At 38.5% G+C, this 18,264-nt stretch overlaps 1 protein-coding gene across 1 annotated transcript in view; it reads left to right on the top strand.

Moving 5' to 3' along the window:
- Positions 1-16,412: 16,412 nt before the first annotated feature.
- The window catches only part of st6galnac3 (ST6 (alpha-N-acetyl-neuraminyl-2,3-beta-galactosyl-1,3)-N-acetylgalactosaminide alpha-2,6-sialyltransferase 3), a 102,355-nt gene continuing 100,503 nt past the window's right edge, over positions 16,413-18,264 (top strand). The window contains exon 1 of the mRNA XM_063461622.1: positions 16,413-16,641. Within this exon, the coding sequence (XP_063317692.1) occupies positions 16,624-16,641 (18 nt within the window). The 5' untranslated portion in view covers positions 16,413-16,623. The remainder of the gene's footprint in view (positions 16,642-18,264) is intronic.

Below are 18,264 nucleotides of genomic sequence, written 5' to 3'. Positions count from 1 at the left end.
ATTTCTAACATGATAAAAAATTTGAGCAATGTAGTTTTATCTGTTTGATTTAGTTTTATGCTTTGGATTATCAGGGCATACCAGTGAAATTGAAATTGCAGTTTTTTGTCCTGATCAGGAAGGTCAGCCTTCCAGAAATAATGGTCCAAAGATGTGCTTCTATTTGATGCTCATGTTCTATCACATCTGTTACCACCGACAAGCTCGTTTTAGCTTTTAGGCAACACTTTATGATTCATTACTCTCTCACCCCCCCAGTTCATCTCTCTGCATACCATATCTTAAATTATTTTAACAACACTTGCTTCACTATCCTGAACATTGTTGGCTCATTAAGGTCACACCACTCCAAAGTAAAATCCCAGTCATGGCTTAATGAGACTACCTCTGTACTCAGACAGCAATACAGGAGAGTAGAGCAGAAATGGAAGGAAGACAAACTTCTTGGGTCTTCTAAAATTTTAAGAAATTTAAAATAAAATATTAATATTAATATTTTTTAATTCAGTCTCTCCGACATCTAAATTCTTTTGTGGGTAAGGTTGCTGTACTCAGATTAACCATATGCCATATCTTTTTTTAACTATTTGATTTTTTCACGGTTTTTGATCAGTTTGAGACAACCTCACAGCCATACTTAACTAATATTGTTAATCTGAAACCCACTGATTGGAACACCGATGCCATTTTTCCCATACTCCCCAAAGAGACTTTCAGCAGAAATGGGTTTTAGAAAGCATGACACACACAGTGGTTATAATATTTGTGATTTTTATTTACAGAGCTGTTTCCAAGCTGCTGCAGCCGCTGTCTCTTTCTCTCTTGTTTGCCCAGTTTCCTCGCACTGCTGCTCCAACTCAGCTCTCTTCCTCTTCCAGGTCCCAATGTGCTACTGAAATAGAGGAGGCATGATTAGATGATCGTTACCAGCCAAGTTGGCCAACCCTTCCCCTGCAGCTGAGCTACAGAACACACCTCACCACACTCTTATAAGAAGCCCAGATTTAAGGCAAAGTAATGGCCAGAACAGAGCCACAGTAGGTACCTTTTCTGGAGAAATCCATTTCCCAAGGCTGGCTATTCAATATTTCATGATCAGTGAATCATTTTTAACAATATATCTGTGTCCACTGTACTAAATTCAATTCATATCTGTCTAACAGGTTATTTTCAATTAGTATTAGTTTTTATAATAGGCTGTTTTGACTTGTGGTGTACCCCAGGGCTTTATTTTGGGTCCTATTCTATTATCCCTCTTGGGTCCATATTAAAATGCATGTTAGTGCCCAATCACTTATATTTCAATTACACCCAGAATTTGCTCTTCCTCAGTGAGAATAAAATCCTGGTCTTTAATCCTGCTTTAATCCTGCTTGGGCAGCTCAATTCACAAATTTCCCCAAATCTCTCAGATCTCTGGCTTCATGCTATAAACCTTACATAAAGAACCCTGGTATAAGTTTATTATTTTCCACTCTGAAATTAGATTTGTAGGTTGCATTCACTGGGAGACAGAAAAACAGCTTCATCACAGACAGAATTTGCTAAGACCTTTCACCAAAAACCTTGTTAAAAATCTGTTGTCTACAAGTAGTGTCTCAAGTGGTGTCTTAAAAAACATCCGTGTTGGGCTAAGACATGCCAGCATTTCATGGAGAAAGAGGGAAAAACTCCTGTTTACTGCTGAATCCAAGACAAAGTTGAATGGCAATAGGATGAACCCAGAGTGAAGTCTGAAGTCACTGCTCTGAGCTTTGAATCCACTCCTCCTAGACCAAGAAGAGTAGCAGTCTACTCTTCAGAGGCATCTTCGACCCACTGGTTTGCATCTTTGTGAAGAATGATTCATACTCCAGCAGAAAAGTGAGTTCAAACACAGCTTTGAAGGCTATATGGACTATAAAACATGGATGTAGTCACTGTGACACTTCCCACTGGTAGATAAACCAAGGACATTGGTTGCTTACATGATAGCCACTTGTCAGAGCTAATGTCATATGAAAAAAGATTGAAAAAAGGAGATTGAAATCATACTCTTTTTGCAAAAATGTCTCCTGAGGTGTTGAAACAAGTGAGAAGTGGAGTCATTTTGTTACAGACTTCTTTGCAGCCGGACTTCTTTTTGCAACCACGGGACATTTCCCCCCGCTGGCCATTAAAAAGAATGCAAGGTTGAGGTTTCTCTTTTCAGACCCGAGCCTATATGTTAATTTCTTATATACTTATTCTAAGCCTTTAAGACCAAAGATTTTCCTGTAATTGACCACAAACCTGTTGAAAAATTTTGGAGCCATGGGAAGACAGTGAAAGAGAAATTACGTCTCTGGTGTTTTTTTCAGAACATTTCAAGATCCTGCTGGGATAAAATGGATTTTCAGGTTTGAACAAATGTGGAGAACATGCAGCTTGACTATGTGTATGTATGTAATATAAAACAGAGGAATTCCTACTTAGTGGTATTAGAAATTTAATCCCCCACTGTACATGCTGAGGTATGCTTTGACATCACTTATATCTGCAATTATTATTGTTACAATAGTACTTACAGACTTGTCTCCATCAGCTGAGAGCCTCTTTCAGTGTCTTTGTGTCTGTGTCTGTCAGCACAGGAGGAGGATTTCAGGGGGCAGAGAGGGCATCATCACTCAGGCATCTTCTTACTGGGTTCACTGCACCGAACTGAAGCCTGGGAACCAGACCAACGCCGACTGTTCTCATCAAGCAAATGGATAGAGGTTGTGTGAAACTGAAATCAGAGCCATACTTCGCAGCATGGTGTCCAGTATTTTTAGACAATAGCTCTGGGAGAAAAAACTGCACTGGCTTCTCTTTTCTTTTCACAGTTTTAGATCTTTTCCTCGCTGATGAGAGTAAAGTACTTAAATGAACCTCAGGGCAATGCTTCCTTCAAGCAGTCTAAATCTGTTATGACTATTAGGCTGTCCGCCTTTCTCTCTGTTACCCTCTATTTTTACACATTTATACGATTTTAGCTTTTTGTCCTGAGGTACTTTTTTCCCCACACCTTTTTATCACAAGCTTCTGTGGGAACACTTCAGATACGATGTCTTTTTTCTCTCTCTGCAGGCAGTTTTTGTTATCAGACGCAAGAGAAGCTCGTCTAAAATGGCAAATCTCAACTCATTCTATTGAAATGTGAGCAAACATTAATCTGAAGCATTAAAAAAATTCTAAATTTTTTTTCTCACATTCTCACTTTTAAAAAAGGTGTTTGTTTTAACTGTGTGCTGAAGGCACACAATTTCTCATTGGTGAAAAACTTTTAGATGAATTGTCATGACATATTGAGGATGAATACTACAGACTTTACTTAAGGGGATCACTCGTTTTTTTATGTTTTTTAATTGATTGAGTTAAATACTGAATAGATTACTGAATAGATTAGTGATGAATAGTGGATATAGTCCAAGTTCTTATAGGATTTTATTGGGAATTAGGGTTTCTCTCCCACAGTCCAAAGATATTGTTTAGGTTAGGGTTAACTAACTGGTCATTAACTGTTGATTCCAAATTGCCCACAGGTTTGAACACTTGGTGACTTGTCCAGGGTGTAACCCGTCACTTAGCCTATGGCAGGAGAAATAGGCCCAAGTGGAACAAGCTGAAAAAAATTAGTTCAAATTCAAATTTTATTTGTCACACACACACAACCATACACAGTGGTGAAATGCTTATTGCTGTGCAATGCCCGACCATTAAATGACAGTAAGAATGACAGCAAGATTTACAGATTACTACAAAATTTACAGATTTTAACTCAGAAATTTACAGTAAAAAGAATGTGCAAATAACGATTTATGAAAGAAATTATGAAAGAAAAAAAAGAGATAATAAATTATAATTAGTGTGCAAATAAACAGAGTGCGTGCGGTGATGTGATGTGTGTGAGAGAGTCCAGTCTTACACCTGGTTCAGGGCCCGAATAGCCTGGAGGAAGAAGTTTCTCCTCATTATGTTTCTAACAGTAATGTTTAAAACCGTCTGTGAGGGACCAAGCAGCAAAGGCATAGAAGACACAGGAAAAATGTCTTCAAAAATGGGCTTTTTAATTTTAACCAACCCCAAAAAGTTTAAACAGACAAAGTTCAAAATATAATTGGCAGGCCTATAAAAGAGGTCAACTAAATATAACTCTACTCAAACAGTAACTTCCAGAAAATTAACCAAACAAAGTGGACACAACTCACAAACTGACCTGAACACAAAGACACAGAAGGGTAACCTTTATAGTGGTTTGGCCAAACCATTTACAACAAACAAACAAACGAAAACAAACACCAATACTAACTAAGCTCGAAACTACATAAGTAAACCTAAAACATCCCCGTTTCTGACAAGCACTTGGTTGGTCCTGCCAAGCACGACCATCCAGCTCCTCAGCTCTTGACCACAACTTTTGCCCAGACAGAAAACAGCCACCTTCAGGTAACTCAAAGAAAGAGAAACATAATTAGTAACAAAAAACTTTTTTTTTTTTTTTGTAAAACCACTAAATGCTATTATAGGTGCACTTCAAAATATCACTGTTAGGTTTAAGTAAAGACATTAATTGATTATATTGCTTGAAATAACTGCAAAACAAACTGAGGTGAATGTATGGACTGATTTTACCAGTGTGTGGCTAATGTGATCACACTGTTGTTACCTGTCACTTCAGTTGCTTGGTAATCATTTGGGTTTAAGTGGGATTCATCCATCAACTGGTACATCTTGTTTTGAGCTCACACATAACTGATAGAAGCATAACAAACTCTCTGACATTTCTAATAGTTGGGTGAAACCAGTGGGAAGTAATTCTCAGTCTTCGCTATGGTATGATTCTCATTCATTTGTGTTTTTCTATTTTCTATGAAAAATCTGCAATTTTCCACTTTAGGGGTGGCATAGGGAGCAAAAGACAGTGAAGTGTTAATCTGCAGAAGATTAAATTCTTTTGAGTGGCAGTTTTTTTCCACAGCCACTCAATAAAAGTTTCTCAGTGTTGACTTTCAAAAACTAGAGCAAATCAAAATGTAGGACATTGTTTCAATATTTGGGGCAGGAGGACAAGGGATAAATGTGCTGTGCAGTCCCACCTGGTCCCCCTAGTTAGGAAAGGAGAGTGTTTACTGTCAGCTTGTTAAAGGTTGACTTAACCCCATTTCTGAGCCCAAGAGTCTGCTGCACTAGATGAGGTTCGTTCCCTTTTTGTTGTACATGTACAATGAAAATAAAGGGCTATTCTATTTTATTCTAGTGTTGTGTTCCTTATTTTTTGAATATTCATTTTCGGGTGTATTACGGTGTTTAGGACAAAAAATATTGTAACACTTCAGTCTCTGATTTATTCCAGTGTGAACTGAAACCAGGGATCACAACTTTTTCAACATATCAGTCACTGACAGTGTGTTGTGGATGTGGTTATATCAGATGTTCTATTGGCTGGTCTTCTTCCTACCATGTGGTTGTATTTGTCTCTGCTAATCAGGCACTCTCAACACGCACTTTTATTTAGAACAATTTAACCTTTAACCTTCATCTTCCATGTGCTTGTGCATTTGCACAATATCTCTGTCTTCAGAGAAAACATGATATGTAGTGGCATTTATTTAGCTAACTTAATATTAATAATCTAACAACATTAAGCTCCTAAATTCACTTATATTTTATTAGAGTTGTAAATAATTTGAACCATGTTTAACTTTAATCCATGCCTCGGTGGCTGTTTGCTTTTGGAAACTGAAAGAGCATTTGGACGCAGTGATAACTAATGTCAGATAAGCGGCTCGTGCTGCATGGTTTCTTCTTTTAACAGCACTCTGTGAGCATTTGGGAGCTGATATCTATTGATGTAGTTTGGCTGTTTTCCCCCATATTCTTGCTTGAGACAGGATTTCAGTTGATCTCCTTTGTCATATTATTTGTTTCACGGTGGTGCAAACATTTTTAATAGGGTGGCCCTTATCTGCAGGGAGGCCAACCTCTGGACTTTTATCACAATGCCATGCTGTTGAAACAAAAGTAATGTTTAGTGTTTTCTTGCTGTAATGCCTTCAGTGAAAAAATACAATCTGGATGGCTGAATTATCTTGAGTTTTAGAAATAAAAATAACAGATTTACTGGAACAAACCTTTGTACTGATATGCATGGTCCTCAGAGGAAGAATCCTCCTGATTTTTGTTTCCCAAAATGTTCAGAGTGGAAAATCTCCACAGCTGTTTGTTAGTTTCGCTTGCACATATTCCTGTTTAGTGCAATAACTCTGTCATCACAAAGCTTCCTTCTACATCCATCATCAGGCAAAAATGCAGTGGAGCAGTTCACGTCTGTAACCAAGTACCTGTAAAGCAAAAATCTTTGAACAGCAAACGTTGACATGCCAGCATGCTAAGGAGATGAATATTTTGGTTTTATTAACTTGTTAGTGTTAATGTCAGCATCATGTTATAGCTTTCTAGAGCTGCTAGCAAGGGGGAAGACTTTAAGCTCTGTCCTAAATCCATACCACAGACTAAATCCATGTAGGATTTTAACATGTTGTGTGCCCACACTGGAACACTACCAACATAACACACAGTCCCATCAGTACACAAGCGAGAAACCCTAGAGTTTTATTGCTGCTGAGGGTGGATATTTAAATATGACTTGATGTGAGGATTTTTTTTGGCCATGGCACAGTATACTAAGTAAATATGTACATGCATGCATTTGGTTTGTACACATCAGGCCTGTGGAAGTGGGACAAAACACTTTGTTTCTATATTGGAAAGTCAACTGGAAGTTCACGTGCTGCTAGTTGAAGGTGAAGCTGTCGGTCATTTGATCCACTGTACAAAGCAGAGACACCCATCTGAGACAGTTTCTAACTTGAAGGTGTAGTGATACCTTCCTATGCTTCCTCGAGACTGATAGGTGCTTATCACATCATGAAAGGTGACAGAGTATGATCCGTAGTCCCTTAATCATCCAGAGGTAATTTCAGATGCAGATGACCTTGACTTTCTCTTTCAGTGGCACGCACACACTACTCTGAGAATTTTAATCCATGATGTTGCACTTCCAGCGTTTGAGGGTTACTTTTTTCATGCTCTGTTTGAAAAGCTTTAAAAGAGAAGAGATGGAGACGGCGAGAAAGAAGGAGATTTGGTGATATCCCCGATAGAGCTATTGATTTGTTGAGAGGACCTGCTTCACACCTGCCGAAAATAACTGAGAAGTTTAATCAATGCTGTAGAACCTAATCAAAAGAAGTGAGGTGTACCAGCAGGCTGTGGTTACCCACTCAGAGGGTTTTATAGGTGTGGGTGTGTGCTTCTTTTCTAGCAGCAAGTGTCTGTACCTCGTGAATTCATGCTTGTTTGTGCTTCAGTAATTGCAGCTGGTGTATATCAAATATTTTTTGTTAAAAAAAAAAGAGAACCTGAGATTGGTTTCTTTCATTTGCAAACAAGACTGACATCTTGGAAAATTTCTGTTTACTCAAGGTGTCATGTCATCTGGCAGGGAGGCAGGCTGCAGCTGAACTCAATTACAGCCTCCCATACAGGCAGGAGGAACACAAAGGCAGCATCAGAATAGCGTGATGGGAAAGACAGACAGGATGTTTGCCAAGTTTCTATCACTTTCTCTGATATTTCCAAGAGTTTCTGTGAAAGAACATAAAAATCAATGTCTCAAACCAAATCAGCTCTCCAAATATGTGCTGTCAAAGAAGGTTAAATTGAAATTTGATGGTTGTGTGGCCACAACTTGTGTTTGTGTGTCCTTGGCTTTTTAAAATGAGGTTTCTACAATATATTTAATCCTTCTCTCATAAAGGTATGTGACACCTTGGCAAGACAGGATTTCATTCAAGTAACAGTTTGAGATCCCCTTTAAGCAAACTCTTTGAAAGGAGACAACTTTATTTACATTGGTATTTTCAGAAGGTAGTTAACATTGACCAGGCCGTCATCATATGGATTGATCTATTGTATCTCATCAGCATGGATGTACACAGTGTGGTCATCGTGTTAAATGAAACTTTTTTATTAAAATAAATAACAGCTTAACAATATGAATGGTAAGTTAAAAAAAGAATCTCTTATAACATTAATTTCAGAATATCTTTGTATTTATTTTACCCTCTTCTGCTTTGATGGCAGCAGCATATGATTCAAACCTGATCATCCATAATGTCTTTGAATGGTGTGAAAATGCCTCAAAGAGGATCTTTTTGAGTTGTCTGTATGTAAAAAGATTAACATAGCTCCTGATTCTGAAAGAAGCCAGTGCAGAATTGCCTTAAACCTGTATTGCCCCCAAAGGCCAGCAGGGGGCGACTTCTTTGGCGGCAAAAATCAGATGAATAGAAGTCTATGGGAAAATCATGGTAGAGGATAAATGGACTGATTCTTAAATAATTAACTTTTCTACTCTACTTGAGCACTTTATACAGCATGCCTCAATCACCCATTAATGATTACTTTCACACAAACATTTTTTGTACAAGTGATTTTATCTAATATTCACACACACTCACAGACTGATCTTGACCTTTAACACCCACCTTCTGCTTGCACAACAGGACTTCACTAACCAGTGTGTAATGTCACAATGTCCATCTTTAATATACAGTTTATGGATGTCACCAACGCTTAGCTTTCATAGACTTAAGTAGGTTTAAATTCAGGTGACTAGAGGAAAATCCACAAAAGTTTGCTCTATATAGCTATTTTTTTTTTAGCATTTTAAATTTTTTTTTTTTATCATATTGCAGTCTTAAAGATAAAGGTCAGATTCTCCATACTTTATTTTGCTGACAGCTGCCATCGATTGGTCCTCTGTTGGAGGGTTTGGCTGCAGCCATTTCTGTTTAGTGACTTTTTTCCTTGTAGCAAAGCATTGCAAATACCTAAACTCTTCAGCCATGTCCATCTCTGTGATTTTGTATGAATTAAATGCGACAAAGAAGCAACCTCATTTCAAAAATATTCCTTATTCACCGATCTCTTGGCAATGTGTAATAATGAAAGAAAATGTAAAAACGGCAAGCCCTTCATCCATCCATGTTCATGAATACCACTATTTTGGAGTTACATGATAAATTTATGAGGTGCCATCAAAAATTTCCACCACTGCACCTATAAAAAGCAAAAACCTCATTTAAATTCAGCCTTTTTCTTTGAAGTCCTCCCTTTCAGCAGCCATACACTGCTCCTGCCACATTTGCACGGCTCCCTGGAAGTGCCATTCTGATTACTTGCTGGTGCACATTAGCAATATCACTGTCAAAGGAGCCACCCTTTAACTTGCATTTCATATTGGATAAGCACACAAAGTTGCATTCATCCAAAAGTGGTGAGTAGCACACTGGTGCTCCACAATCACTTTTATTAAATTCCCTGTGTTGGAGCAAAAACTGTTCCACAAGAAGCACAAACTGTTATGGGATCAACAGTACATACAGCTGTTGACTCTGAGTGAGAAAAGTTTTGGTAACTGATGGTTAGCTTGAAAACCTTTTAATTTTTTATTTTCTGATTCCATCCGTCCATCCTCTTTCACAATCCTGTACAGGGTCACAGTTAGGCTGCACCCTATCCCAGCTGTCATGGGGTGAGAGGTGGGTTACACCCTGAACAGGCTGCCAATATATTACTGGGCTAATACAGAGAGACAGATGGCCACACTCACACCTATACGGCCAATTTAAAATCACCAGTTAACCTGAAGTGCATGCCTCTGGACTGTCGGGGGAAGCCAGGGTATCCATAACAAACACAAGGACAAGCTAGAACATGGAAACACTGCATAGAAAAGCCACAGGTTGTTTTTGATTGTGTTTTCTGTTTTGGCTATCTGTTTTACTGGTAATAATATGATTCTCTTGTTTCTTTCTCCAGACTATTTAAATAAAGAGTAACTTGTGGAGCCCTGTAATAAATTCTAATAACACAGAACTACAATAAAAAGGCTAATAGAGAAAAAAAAGGCTTAATAAAACAGTAAGACTTTATGAATATTATGGGAATATTGATGATTAAAAATAAGGTAATCAAACACACTAATGACCTCACACAGTGGTAGTCCACTGGCTCAGTGGTTATCCTCGTCCCTTCATGACCTCGTTCGAGCTCATCAGTCACCTGTGTGCATGCTGTGTGGTATTTGCATGTTCTCACTGACATTACCAGCAGCGTCACTGTAATTTTCCTGCTGTGTAACAGACTCTTAAGGTATCCTGAGGTAGCCTCAACTCCTTGTGTTACCTCAAACGGCACCTGTTTGCTGGAATTTCACAACAACAACAACAAAAAGCTAAGATACAAGTGGAAAAATGACAAAATCTAATTTGGCTCACTTCTCAATATTTCAATATTTCAGGATTTAATTTAGAAACTTTCACAACTTCAGCACTGATTACTGCTCTTGGAGGTAATTGATCAATTTTCTTCAATGCCACAGTTTTGCATTCAGGTGAAATCAGCACTTGAGTTTGACTTTGCTCAAACAACAAAAATGTTCTCACATAGGTTTTTGTAATTATAAAAGAAAAACAAATCAAATAGAGCTGCGAGCTTAAAAACAAACTATTTTCTCTCAGCATTACTGATATAGCCATAAAATAAGTGTGTGTCTGTCTTACATAATTAAGTCCACTCCAAGAAACTGCCTGATAAACAACACCCAGTAAAAATACAGGGAGAGAAAACAACCACAACGGTGATTTAAGTTTTTAACTATTTGCTACATTTTTATTGTTGCTGTGAATTTGATTTTATGAGTCAATCCTGTGGGCTGGCTGACTCTGGCTCCAGTCTCAAAGCAAAAAAGAGCTAAATAACATCTGCATCATGCAGTGAGGTGAAATGAAACTTGGCAGCAGTGTGGCTGCATCCCCAAAGACTTATTACAGTCAGAGGACACACTTGAAAAATTAAATTATTCTACATTTTCCTGACACTCCTTACAAAAGGTGGTGCTGGCCCAAAGAGCCCGCTGGGAGAACGACTACACTGGAAAATGTCAAATCTGTGGCAAATGGAAGGAGCTGTCACCACAGCACAGCAAGATTATCTAGACTTGCATGATTTTCATTTCAATAATTCTTTCTACAAATTGATCTTGTTTCTGTAATGTAATGACCTGCTCCTGCAACTTCTGTTCTTGTTTTCTCACACTGCAATAACTTCACAACAAACTGATCGCATTCCCACAAGAAAATATCTTATCCTCACAAGATTAAAATGTGCTATCTTTGGAACGGCGATCGTGTTCCAGCAGGACTTGCTGTAAGAACAACATATGGATGTTGTTCTTACAAGATAACATGTTCCCAGAGGTTAATCTTGATCTGACAAGATAAAAAGAAAGCATCTTTTGGAACACTGATTTTCTCCCAACGTGACTTCTTCTCCACATTAAACTGCACTTGATACTCTCTTTGTACAACTCAGTATCCTGCTTCCAGAAAAGAGCTTGTTGATTTGAGTCAGAGAAACGTTTTTTTTTTTCATGCATCTCCCCATATAGTGTGTTTCCTCTGAAGTATTTTGATGTTGCAAACAAACATAAAAAGATTTTCTAGTTTATTGCCCTTGTTTCAGCGTAGCTTCTTCCCACAGTTAATTTAAAAATTATAAGCTCCCAAAAATATAACAGTAGGGCTGATGGATATTTCAACACAAATTGCATCTATAAATGTCCTGTCGTGAAAGAAATACATATAGCCTTAACTTTTTACCTTCCCAACTGTTGTCAACCTGCCCTCTATGTAAATTGAAGCCTTAACTCTATGGTGGCAGTACTTCAATTTTTACTGTGTTTTTAATGTTATTTGAGTAAAGGCACACAAGTCTAATCAGGAATATGTACTGAAAATATACATGTGCAAAAAAAAATCTACTACATTTAAGTACATCTGATTATTTATTAGTAGAAGAAAAAACACCAATATAAAATATCTGTTGATGAATGCCATCTGTCAACAAGTTCATTAGGGGTTTAAATGTTATAGTTTTTTATAGTTTTCAATATTAAGCCAATCAGTGACAAAGTCAGGATTATACTCGAGCAGTATGAATCTGCATGTGGGCACACATGAACACCCCAGAAGTATATCTATTTTTATGCTGCTGTCTCGTTGGCTTGTATTCTGCTGCTTGAAAACTTATTGCCAGCATGACTTTTGCCATTTTTCTTTGCTTTAAAGATGTATGTGACTTTATTTGGATGACAAGGCAGACCCAGGAAAGTATCAGCACTGGCTAGCTGGCTTGGTTAGCAAGGTGCACCTGTGTGTCTCAGTACAACTGAACACTAAATATGATCAAACGGTACAAACCCTCTCACTGAGTAATTGTGCTCATGACAGCTCAGACTGAGCGTTTGGAGAAGTTAGAGAGGAAAGTCTGAGATGTTTTGAACATGTGCAGAGGAGGGATGGCGGGTGTAATGAAGTTGGAGCTGCCAGACAGGATGAAAAGAGGAAGACCCAGAGAAAGTTCATAGATGCAGAGGATTTGTGTGACAGAAGATGCAGGGGATAGGGAAGGAAGGAGATAATCTGCTGTGGTGACTCCTAAATGGGTTTAAAAATAGAAAAAAGAAACACTGTGCCGCTGTGTTGAAGGGGGTGGTGGTGGGGTGGTAAAGCTTTTTTTTTTTTTTTATATGGGAGTGTATGGGGTCTGTCTCAATTTTTAAGCAGTTGTACGTACAGTGAGGGAAATAATTATTTGGATGTAAAGAGCGAGGACTCTGTGCGGGTGTCTGTACACAGTGGGGGAATCCCCTGTTGAATTTGTATTGAACAGTCTCTAATTTTTATAGTAGTTTCATTTTAGCAGAGAGAGAGAAAGAATATCAACCAAAAATCCAGAAAAAAATACATTACATAAAAGATATAAGTCGCTTTGCATATCAGTGAGTGAAATAACTCAACCGGAATTCCCAGACTGGCTGTGTGTCATACAGTTAGTCAATTACAGATACTCTTACTGATTGCAGCTTACTTTGTGTATATTTGTGCACACATGTCCTCACAATGATTTTTCCCCCTCCACCATCATGGGAAAGACCAAAGAGCTGTCAAAGGACATCAAGAAGCAGACCGTTGACCTGCACAAGGCTGGCATGGACTACAAGACCATCTGCAAGAAGCTTGGTGAGAAAATGACAAATATTGGTGTGATTATTTGGAAATGAAAGAAATAAAAATGACCACCAATTGCCCCCAGTCTGGAGCTCCATGCAAGTTCTTGCCTCATGGGGTTAGAATGATCATGAGAAAGGTGGCGGATCAGCCCAAAACTGGGAGGTAACGCACAATGCAGGGTCCACAAGGTCCCTCTGCTCAAGAAGGAACATGTACAGAACTATCTTAAATTTGCCAGAGACTCAGAGAAACTGCTGTGGTCAGATGAAACCAAAATCACACCACCCCCACACTTAAGCACGGAGGAGGAAACATTATGCTTTGCAGCTGTTTTTCTATTAAGGGTTCAAAATCCTAAACAAGAGCCTCCTTCTCTCAGCCAAAACACTGAAGATGACTCATGGATGGGTCTTCATGCATAAGAATGACCCAAAACCAAGGTAACAAAGGAGTGGCTGAAGAAAAATGTACCTCACTGTGCACTGACATCCACACGCTTCTTATATCCTTGAATGAAACTTACATCACTATGACCTGTGCAGACCATTGTGACATGGAAAGCAAAGCACAAGTGAATTAACACATGTGAGATCCTTAAATGATTGAAAGCATACTCAGTTACCTATAGCTTTGGTTAACCTTCTAAGATCCACCGTTAATGAGACAAATGGACTTTAAACATCTTTCTAATACTGTAGGGTCTTTACAATATAAAGTGTCTTTAGGTGGCTGTGAATGTGAATTTATATTAGTAAAACTAAACCAAAATGATATGAATGGAATTGAATTAACATTGACTTTGTCATTATTTTAGTTTAAACTGGGCCACCCTCAGCTCCAGGGCCCATCAGCTGCAGTCCAGCTGTAGGCCCTCGAGCACATTTGACCTGTATTGCCAGTTCAAAGGTAACAGCTGTGTTTAGGGTTCACAGAGCCAGCTAAATAAAAAAAGAAAAATAAATCAGTTTAAATGTTGAAAACCTCACATTAAAATCCCAGATTAGATTTTTAATATCTTCCTGCCTACTAAGTTCTGAATTCTCACAATGGTGCACTGTGTTATCATTATGCCCCTTTCTGCCTGACTTATGATTCAATTTTAATTTTGTTTGTCTTGGCATTGGTAAAATCACATGTTGATTTTTTACAATTTACCAGTTTAGAACTTTTTGAATTTCAAGGACTACTGGAGTATATTGTCTGATCAGATTAGTGTGCCTCAAAGGTAAACAACACCCAGTATTGGTATCAGATAACTCTTTTGTTAAAAAATAAAGATGAAGATTGCCATCCTGTTAATAACACACAGAATATAAATAGTTGTCTATATGTATTTTTACTCTGATTTTGTACAGTAATGATTACTTGTTCACCTATACTTTGACTTTAATGAATTCAGAAGAGGAAAACAGAGAAAGAGATGAGAAAAAATGAAATATCAGTGAATATGACTGACAGCACTTTTTTCTATAGATTAGATATAATTCAGGACCACATCATATCACCAAGTTCATGAAAGTAGTAACTGTTTCATGGTAAAGTTACTCATAAACGCTTTGCATAATGCTCCCTTTCCTTCTCATTTTGGTTAGCTTCAGTGATGTAGCTGAGGTAAAAAGCATCCAAAACACAGATCAAAGATGTGTAAAAGTGTAATTGTGCAGACAGTTCTGAACATGAGCAGAAATCTTGCTGAAAATTATCTGATCTATTAAGTCCAGCAGTAAATTTAAATAAATGGATTTTTCATTGACTGCATAGTTATATCAGGTTAAGCTTGATATTAGCCAGACATTTTAAGCTGTCACGTTCGGCTCTCATATCTCAAAAGAAGACTAAAAAATGCCTTTATTTGTCTTGACTCTAATATGATAATAATAATAATCATCATCATAATAATAATGTCAGACTACCTGGGAGCCTCACTGCATTATGTTTCAAAAGGGATATTAAATAAAAACAAAAACAACTCCTCTCTGGTTGGAAAAGCACTCATGTCTTAACTCAAACAGTGTACGCCATCCAGTACACTTATTTGAGCAAATTTCAGGCAACAGTAAGTGACATATAGTTAGATTCACACTATATCTATGGCAGTAACATTGTTTAAACACAGCACTGTTCAAAAGTCTCGAGTTCTCCGGGCTTCTCGAAGGACATTCAAAGCTCTTCTTTGGATGCTGGCTACTTTTTGTTATGTTCTCCATCAAAATGATCCCACACTGCTTCAATAATTTTGAGATCTGGGCTCCTAGGAAGCCAATCCATGACTAATGAAGTTTCATTTAGTGTTTTTCTATCCAGCTTTACTTTTATTGGCAGTGTGTCTCGGTGTTTCATTGTCATGTTGAAAAACCAAAACATTGTCAATCAGAAGACTTTCAGATTGGATCAAAATCTAACGATGCTCTTCTACTTTCAGAATTCCATCAATTTTGACAAGATCTCCAAAACTACTGGCTGAAATGCAGCCACACCCATGACAGAGCCTTCCCCGTGTTTTACAAATGGCTGTATACACTGATGCACCTCCTGACATCCTCTGTGTACATTAACAATAATGCGAACTAAAAAGTCCATGAGACCCGATGCCACTGCCACTCTCCCACCGAGACCATTTCTAATGAGGCTTATTGGACACTATATGGATCAACTGGAGGGCCGGATACATTTCTCTGGTCCTGTGTCAGGTCTTTTACTTTTTCTCCTCAAGAACATGACAATCAAATACTGTTTATCTGCAGTAGATAATTTTTTAAGCCTGTCACTTCTTCTTTTATCCTCCACTTGTACACACTGTACACCATACTGAGGTAGAAATGCAATTTGAAATTGATTCTTTCACTAAGTGGCTTAATTAAAAAACAAAAACCGCAAAAAACAAGAAACAGTCCTCTGAAAATGATCAGATGGACTGGACTAAAAATGAGTGAAAAAACAGCCCATGTTCCAAAAAAAAAGAAAAAAAACTTTGGAAGACCATCGGAATGTCTGGAAAAATCCAAGACCACTTTGAAAAACGAGTCTGGCTCTTTGGAAGCAAATTATGAAGAAATGAAGGGCGGTACTTTTGCGCGGTACTGCATAACCTTAAAATCCGTCTCTGCCTACACTCAACACACAGCACTCTCTGTTATTATTGTTTCCCCTCGTCCTCATGTTCCTGATGTTGTAAAACGCCAGGGCATCAGCGGCGGTCACATGACGCACACGGGGCGGGGCTACGCGTCTCAGCCGGCCAGTAGCAGCGCGGCGTCGTTGCAGGTCCCAGCAGCTCCATGGGAGGAAAAAAAAAAGCAGAGAGAGGAGACGAATAACGGTACACTCCAACATTTATGGAGCCGATCCCCGCATACCACCGCACTGCACCCGCATCTGCTCCTGTGATGAGCACGTGAGGAAACGTGCTTGCAGACGGAGGTGCTGAGCGCGTTTAGGGGCTGAAGAAAACAGGCGGTCCACCATTGTCTCCGTGGAAATAAGAATGGCCTGGATGTGGAAGGTAAGAGGGGGTTTCTCTTACTCATATGCTGCTGTCATTAAAGGAGGAAACGCACATAAGGAGGCTGAGACGTGGCCGGCTTTCCGCCAGTGTGCATTTTAGCAGATGTGCGCTGAAACGTGATCCGGGCAGCTGCATGTGGCAGCGGTGATGCTCGGCGGAGGCAATTAACCCTCCTCTGGTTCCTGTCTGCTGGGTTTTTTTGTGTGTGTTTTGGGGGGCCTTGTGCAAATATGATGGAAGCAGATTCCTGTGTTTGAGTTTTGTTTTCAACCCATGTTTGTGTTTACTTAACAAGCAAGCAAATAAATAAATAAATACATAAATGGCAGCATCAGCAGGCCAGCCAGCTGTGCACACAACATCCTTCCTGACATGTCCAGGTGTTCACATCACGTGAGCTGAGGGAAAGTTAACAAATCTCTGACGTCCTTCACAAGAAGCAGATTTCACTTCGTTTGGAACTTCTTTAATGGGACTACACACCGATTTCTCTTAATAAAGGATGACAGTAGCAGGTATTGTCTTTATGATTTAAATAACTTCTTGAAATATAGGAATATCATGAAAAATATCGACCACCGCTTTCCAGAGTTCTACACATAGTCCAGTGGTTCAAAGTGCAGGGCATGGACAGTCTGCTGAAAATATACAGTGAAATTAAGATAAATGATTAATGATGTAAAGGATTTAGTAAAAAACTGTAAGGTGTGGAGAAATAACCTTTTTTCAACTTCTGAAGTGGTGTATACCTGAGAAAGTTTGGGAACCACAACATAGTGTCTGAAATCTGCTCAGCAGGTTAAAGCTTGCTTAGCTGACAGTGAAAATTTAGGGATTATGAGTTTCAGAAGCAAAGAGTGTTTTAAAATGTTGCTTAATGAATCTAACTAAACTAAACTAATTATACTGATTGGTTTTCCCAAGTTATAATTTAGGCTTGAATTGTGAAGGTAGTGATAGTATGGGCAGCTTTTTTTCCTGTCAAGCCAACAGATATTTAGTTAAAATGGTTATTGCTTAACTCTTAAAGATATTTTCAAAGTATCTGGTTTGTCAGTTAAGCTTTTTTGGTCTATAGATTGTCAGAAGAAAGTGGACATTTTTAATCACAGATGGAGAGCTCAGTGTTGTCATTCATTTTCTTGTCCGATTCAGGGCCGTGAGGATGGTCGACCTTTTGCCCCATGACAGGTCTCTGGACCATTGTTGGGCTTAATTTAGACCTCTGTTGATTCCATGTAGAGCTTATGATGTAGCCTTTACAAATGGCCAATGCCGCTCCCAGCCATAATTTTTAGTGAAGTTTATGTCACGTTACGGTGTAGGATTTAAAAAAGCTTTGTGGTTATGACATACCTACACTGTTTATTCAACTAGGGATTTATAGCTATGTGTCATAATAGATTTGGTGTAACCACAGACCCTTCTGAAACCTACATGGTAACTCACGGTGTAAACTGAAATGTAGCCACGTCATGGTGATAAAAGGACACTGACTGGCATGGTTGGTACTATCCTGGTTGGTACAATCTGTTTCCAGCTACTTTGACGGATTCATTTAAATCAATCAGAAGACAATGGATTGCTCAAGGAAAGATTATACAAGAATACAAGACCAAA

Source organism: Pelmatolapia mariae, linkage group LG18 (assembly GCF_036321145.2).
Source record: "Pelmatolapia mariae isolate MD_Pm_ZW linkage group LG18, Pm_UMD_F_2, whole genome shotgun sequence".
Taxonomy (NCBI): Eukaryota; Metazoa; Chordata; class Actinopteri; order Cichliformes; family Cichlidae; genus Pelmatolapia; species Pelmatolapia mariae.
The sequence above is the reverse complement of the archived record's forward strand: the minus strand, read 5'-3'. Positions and strand labels throughout refer to the sequence as shown.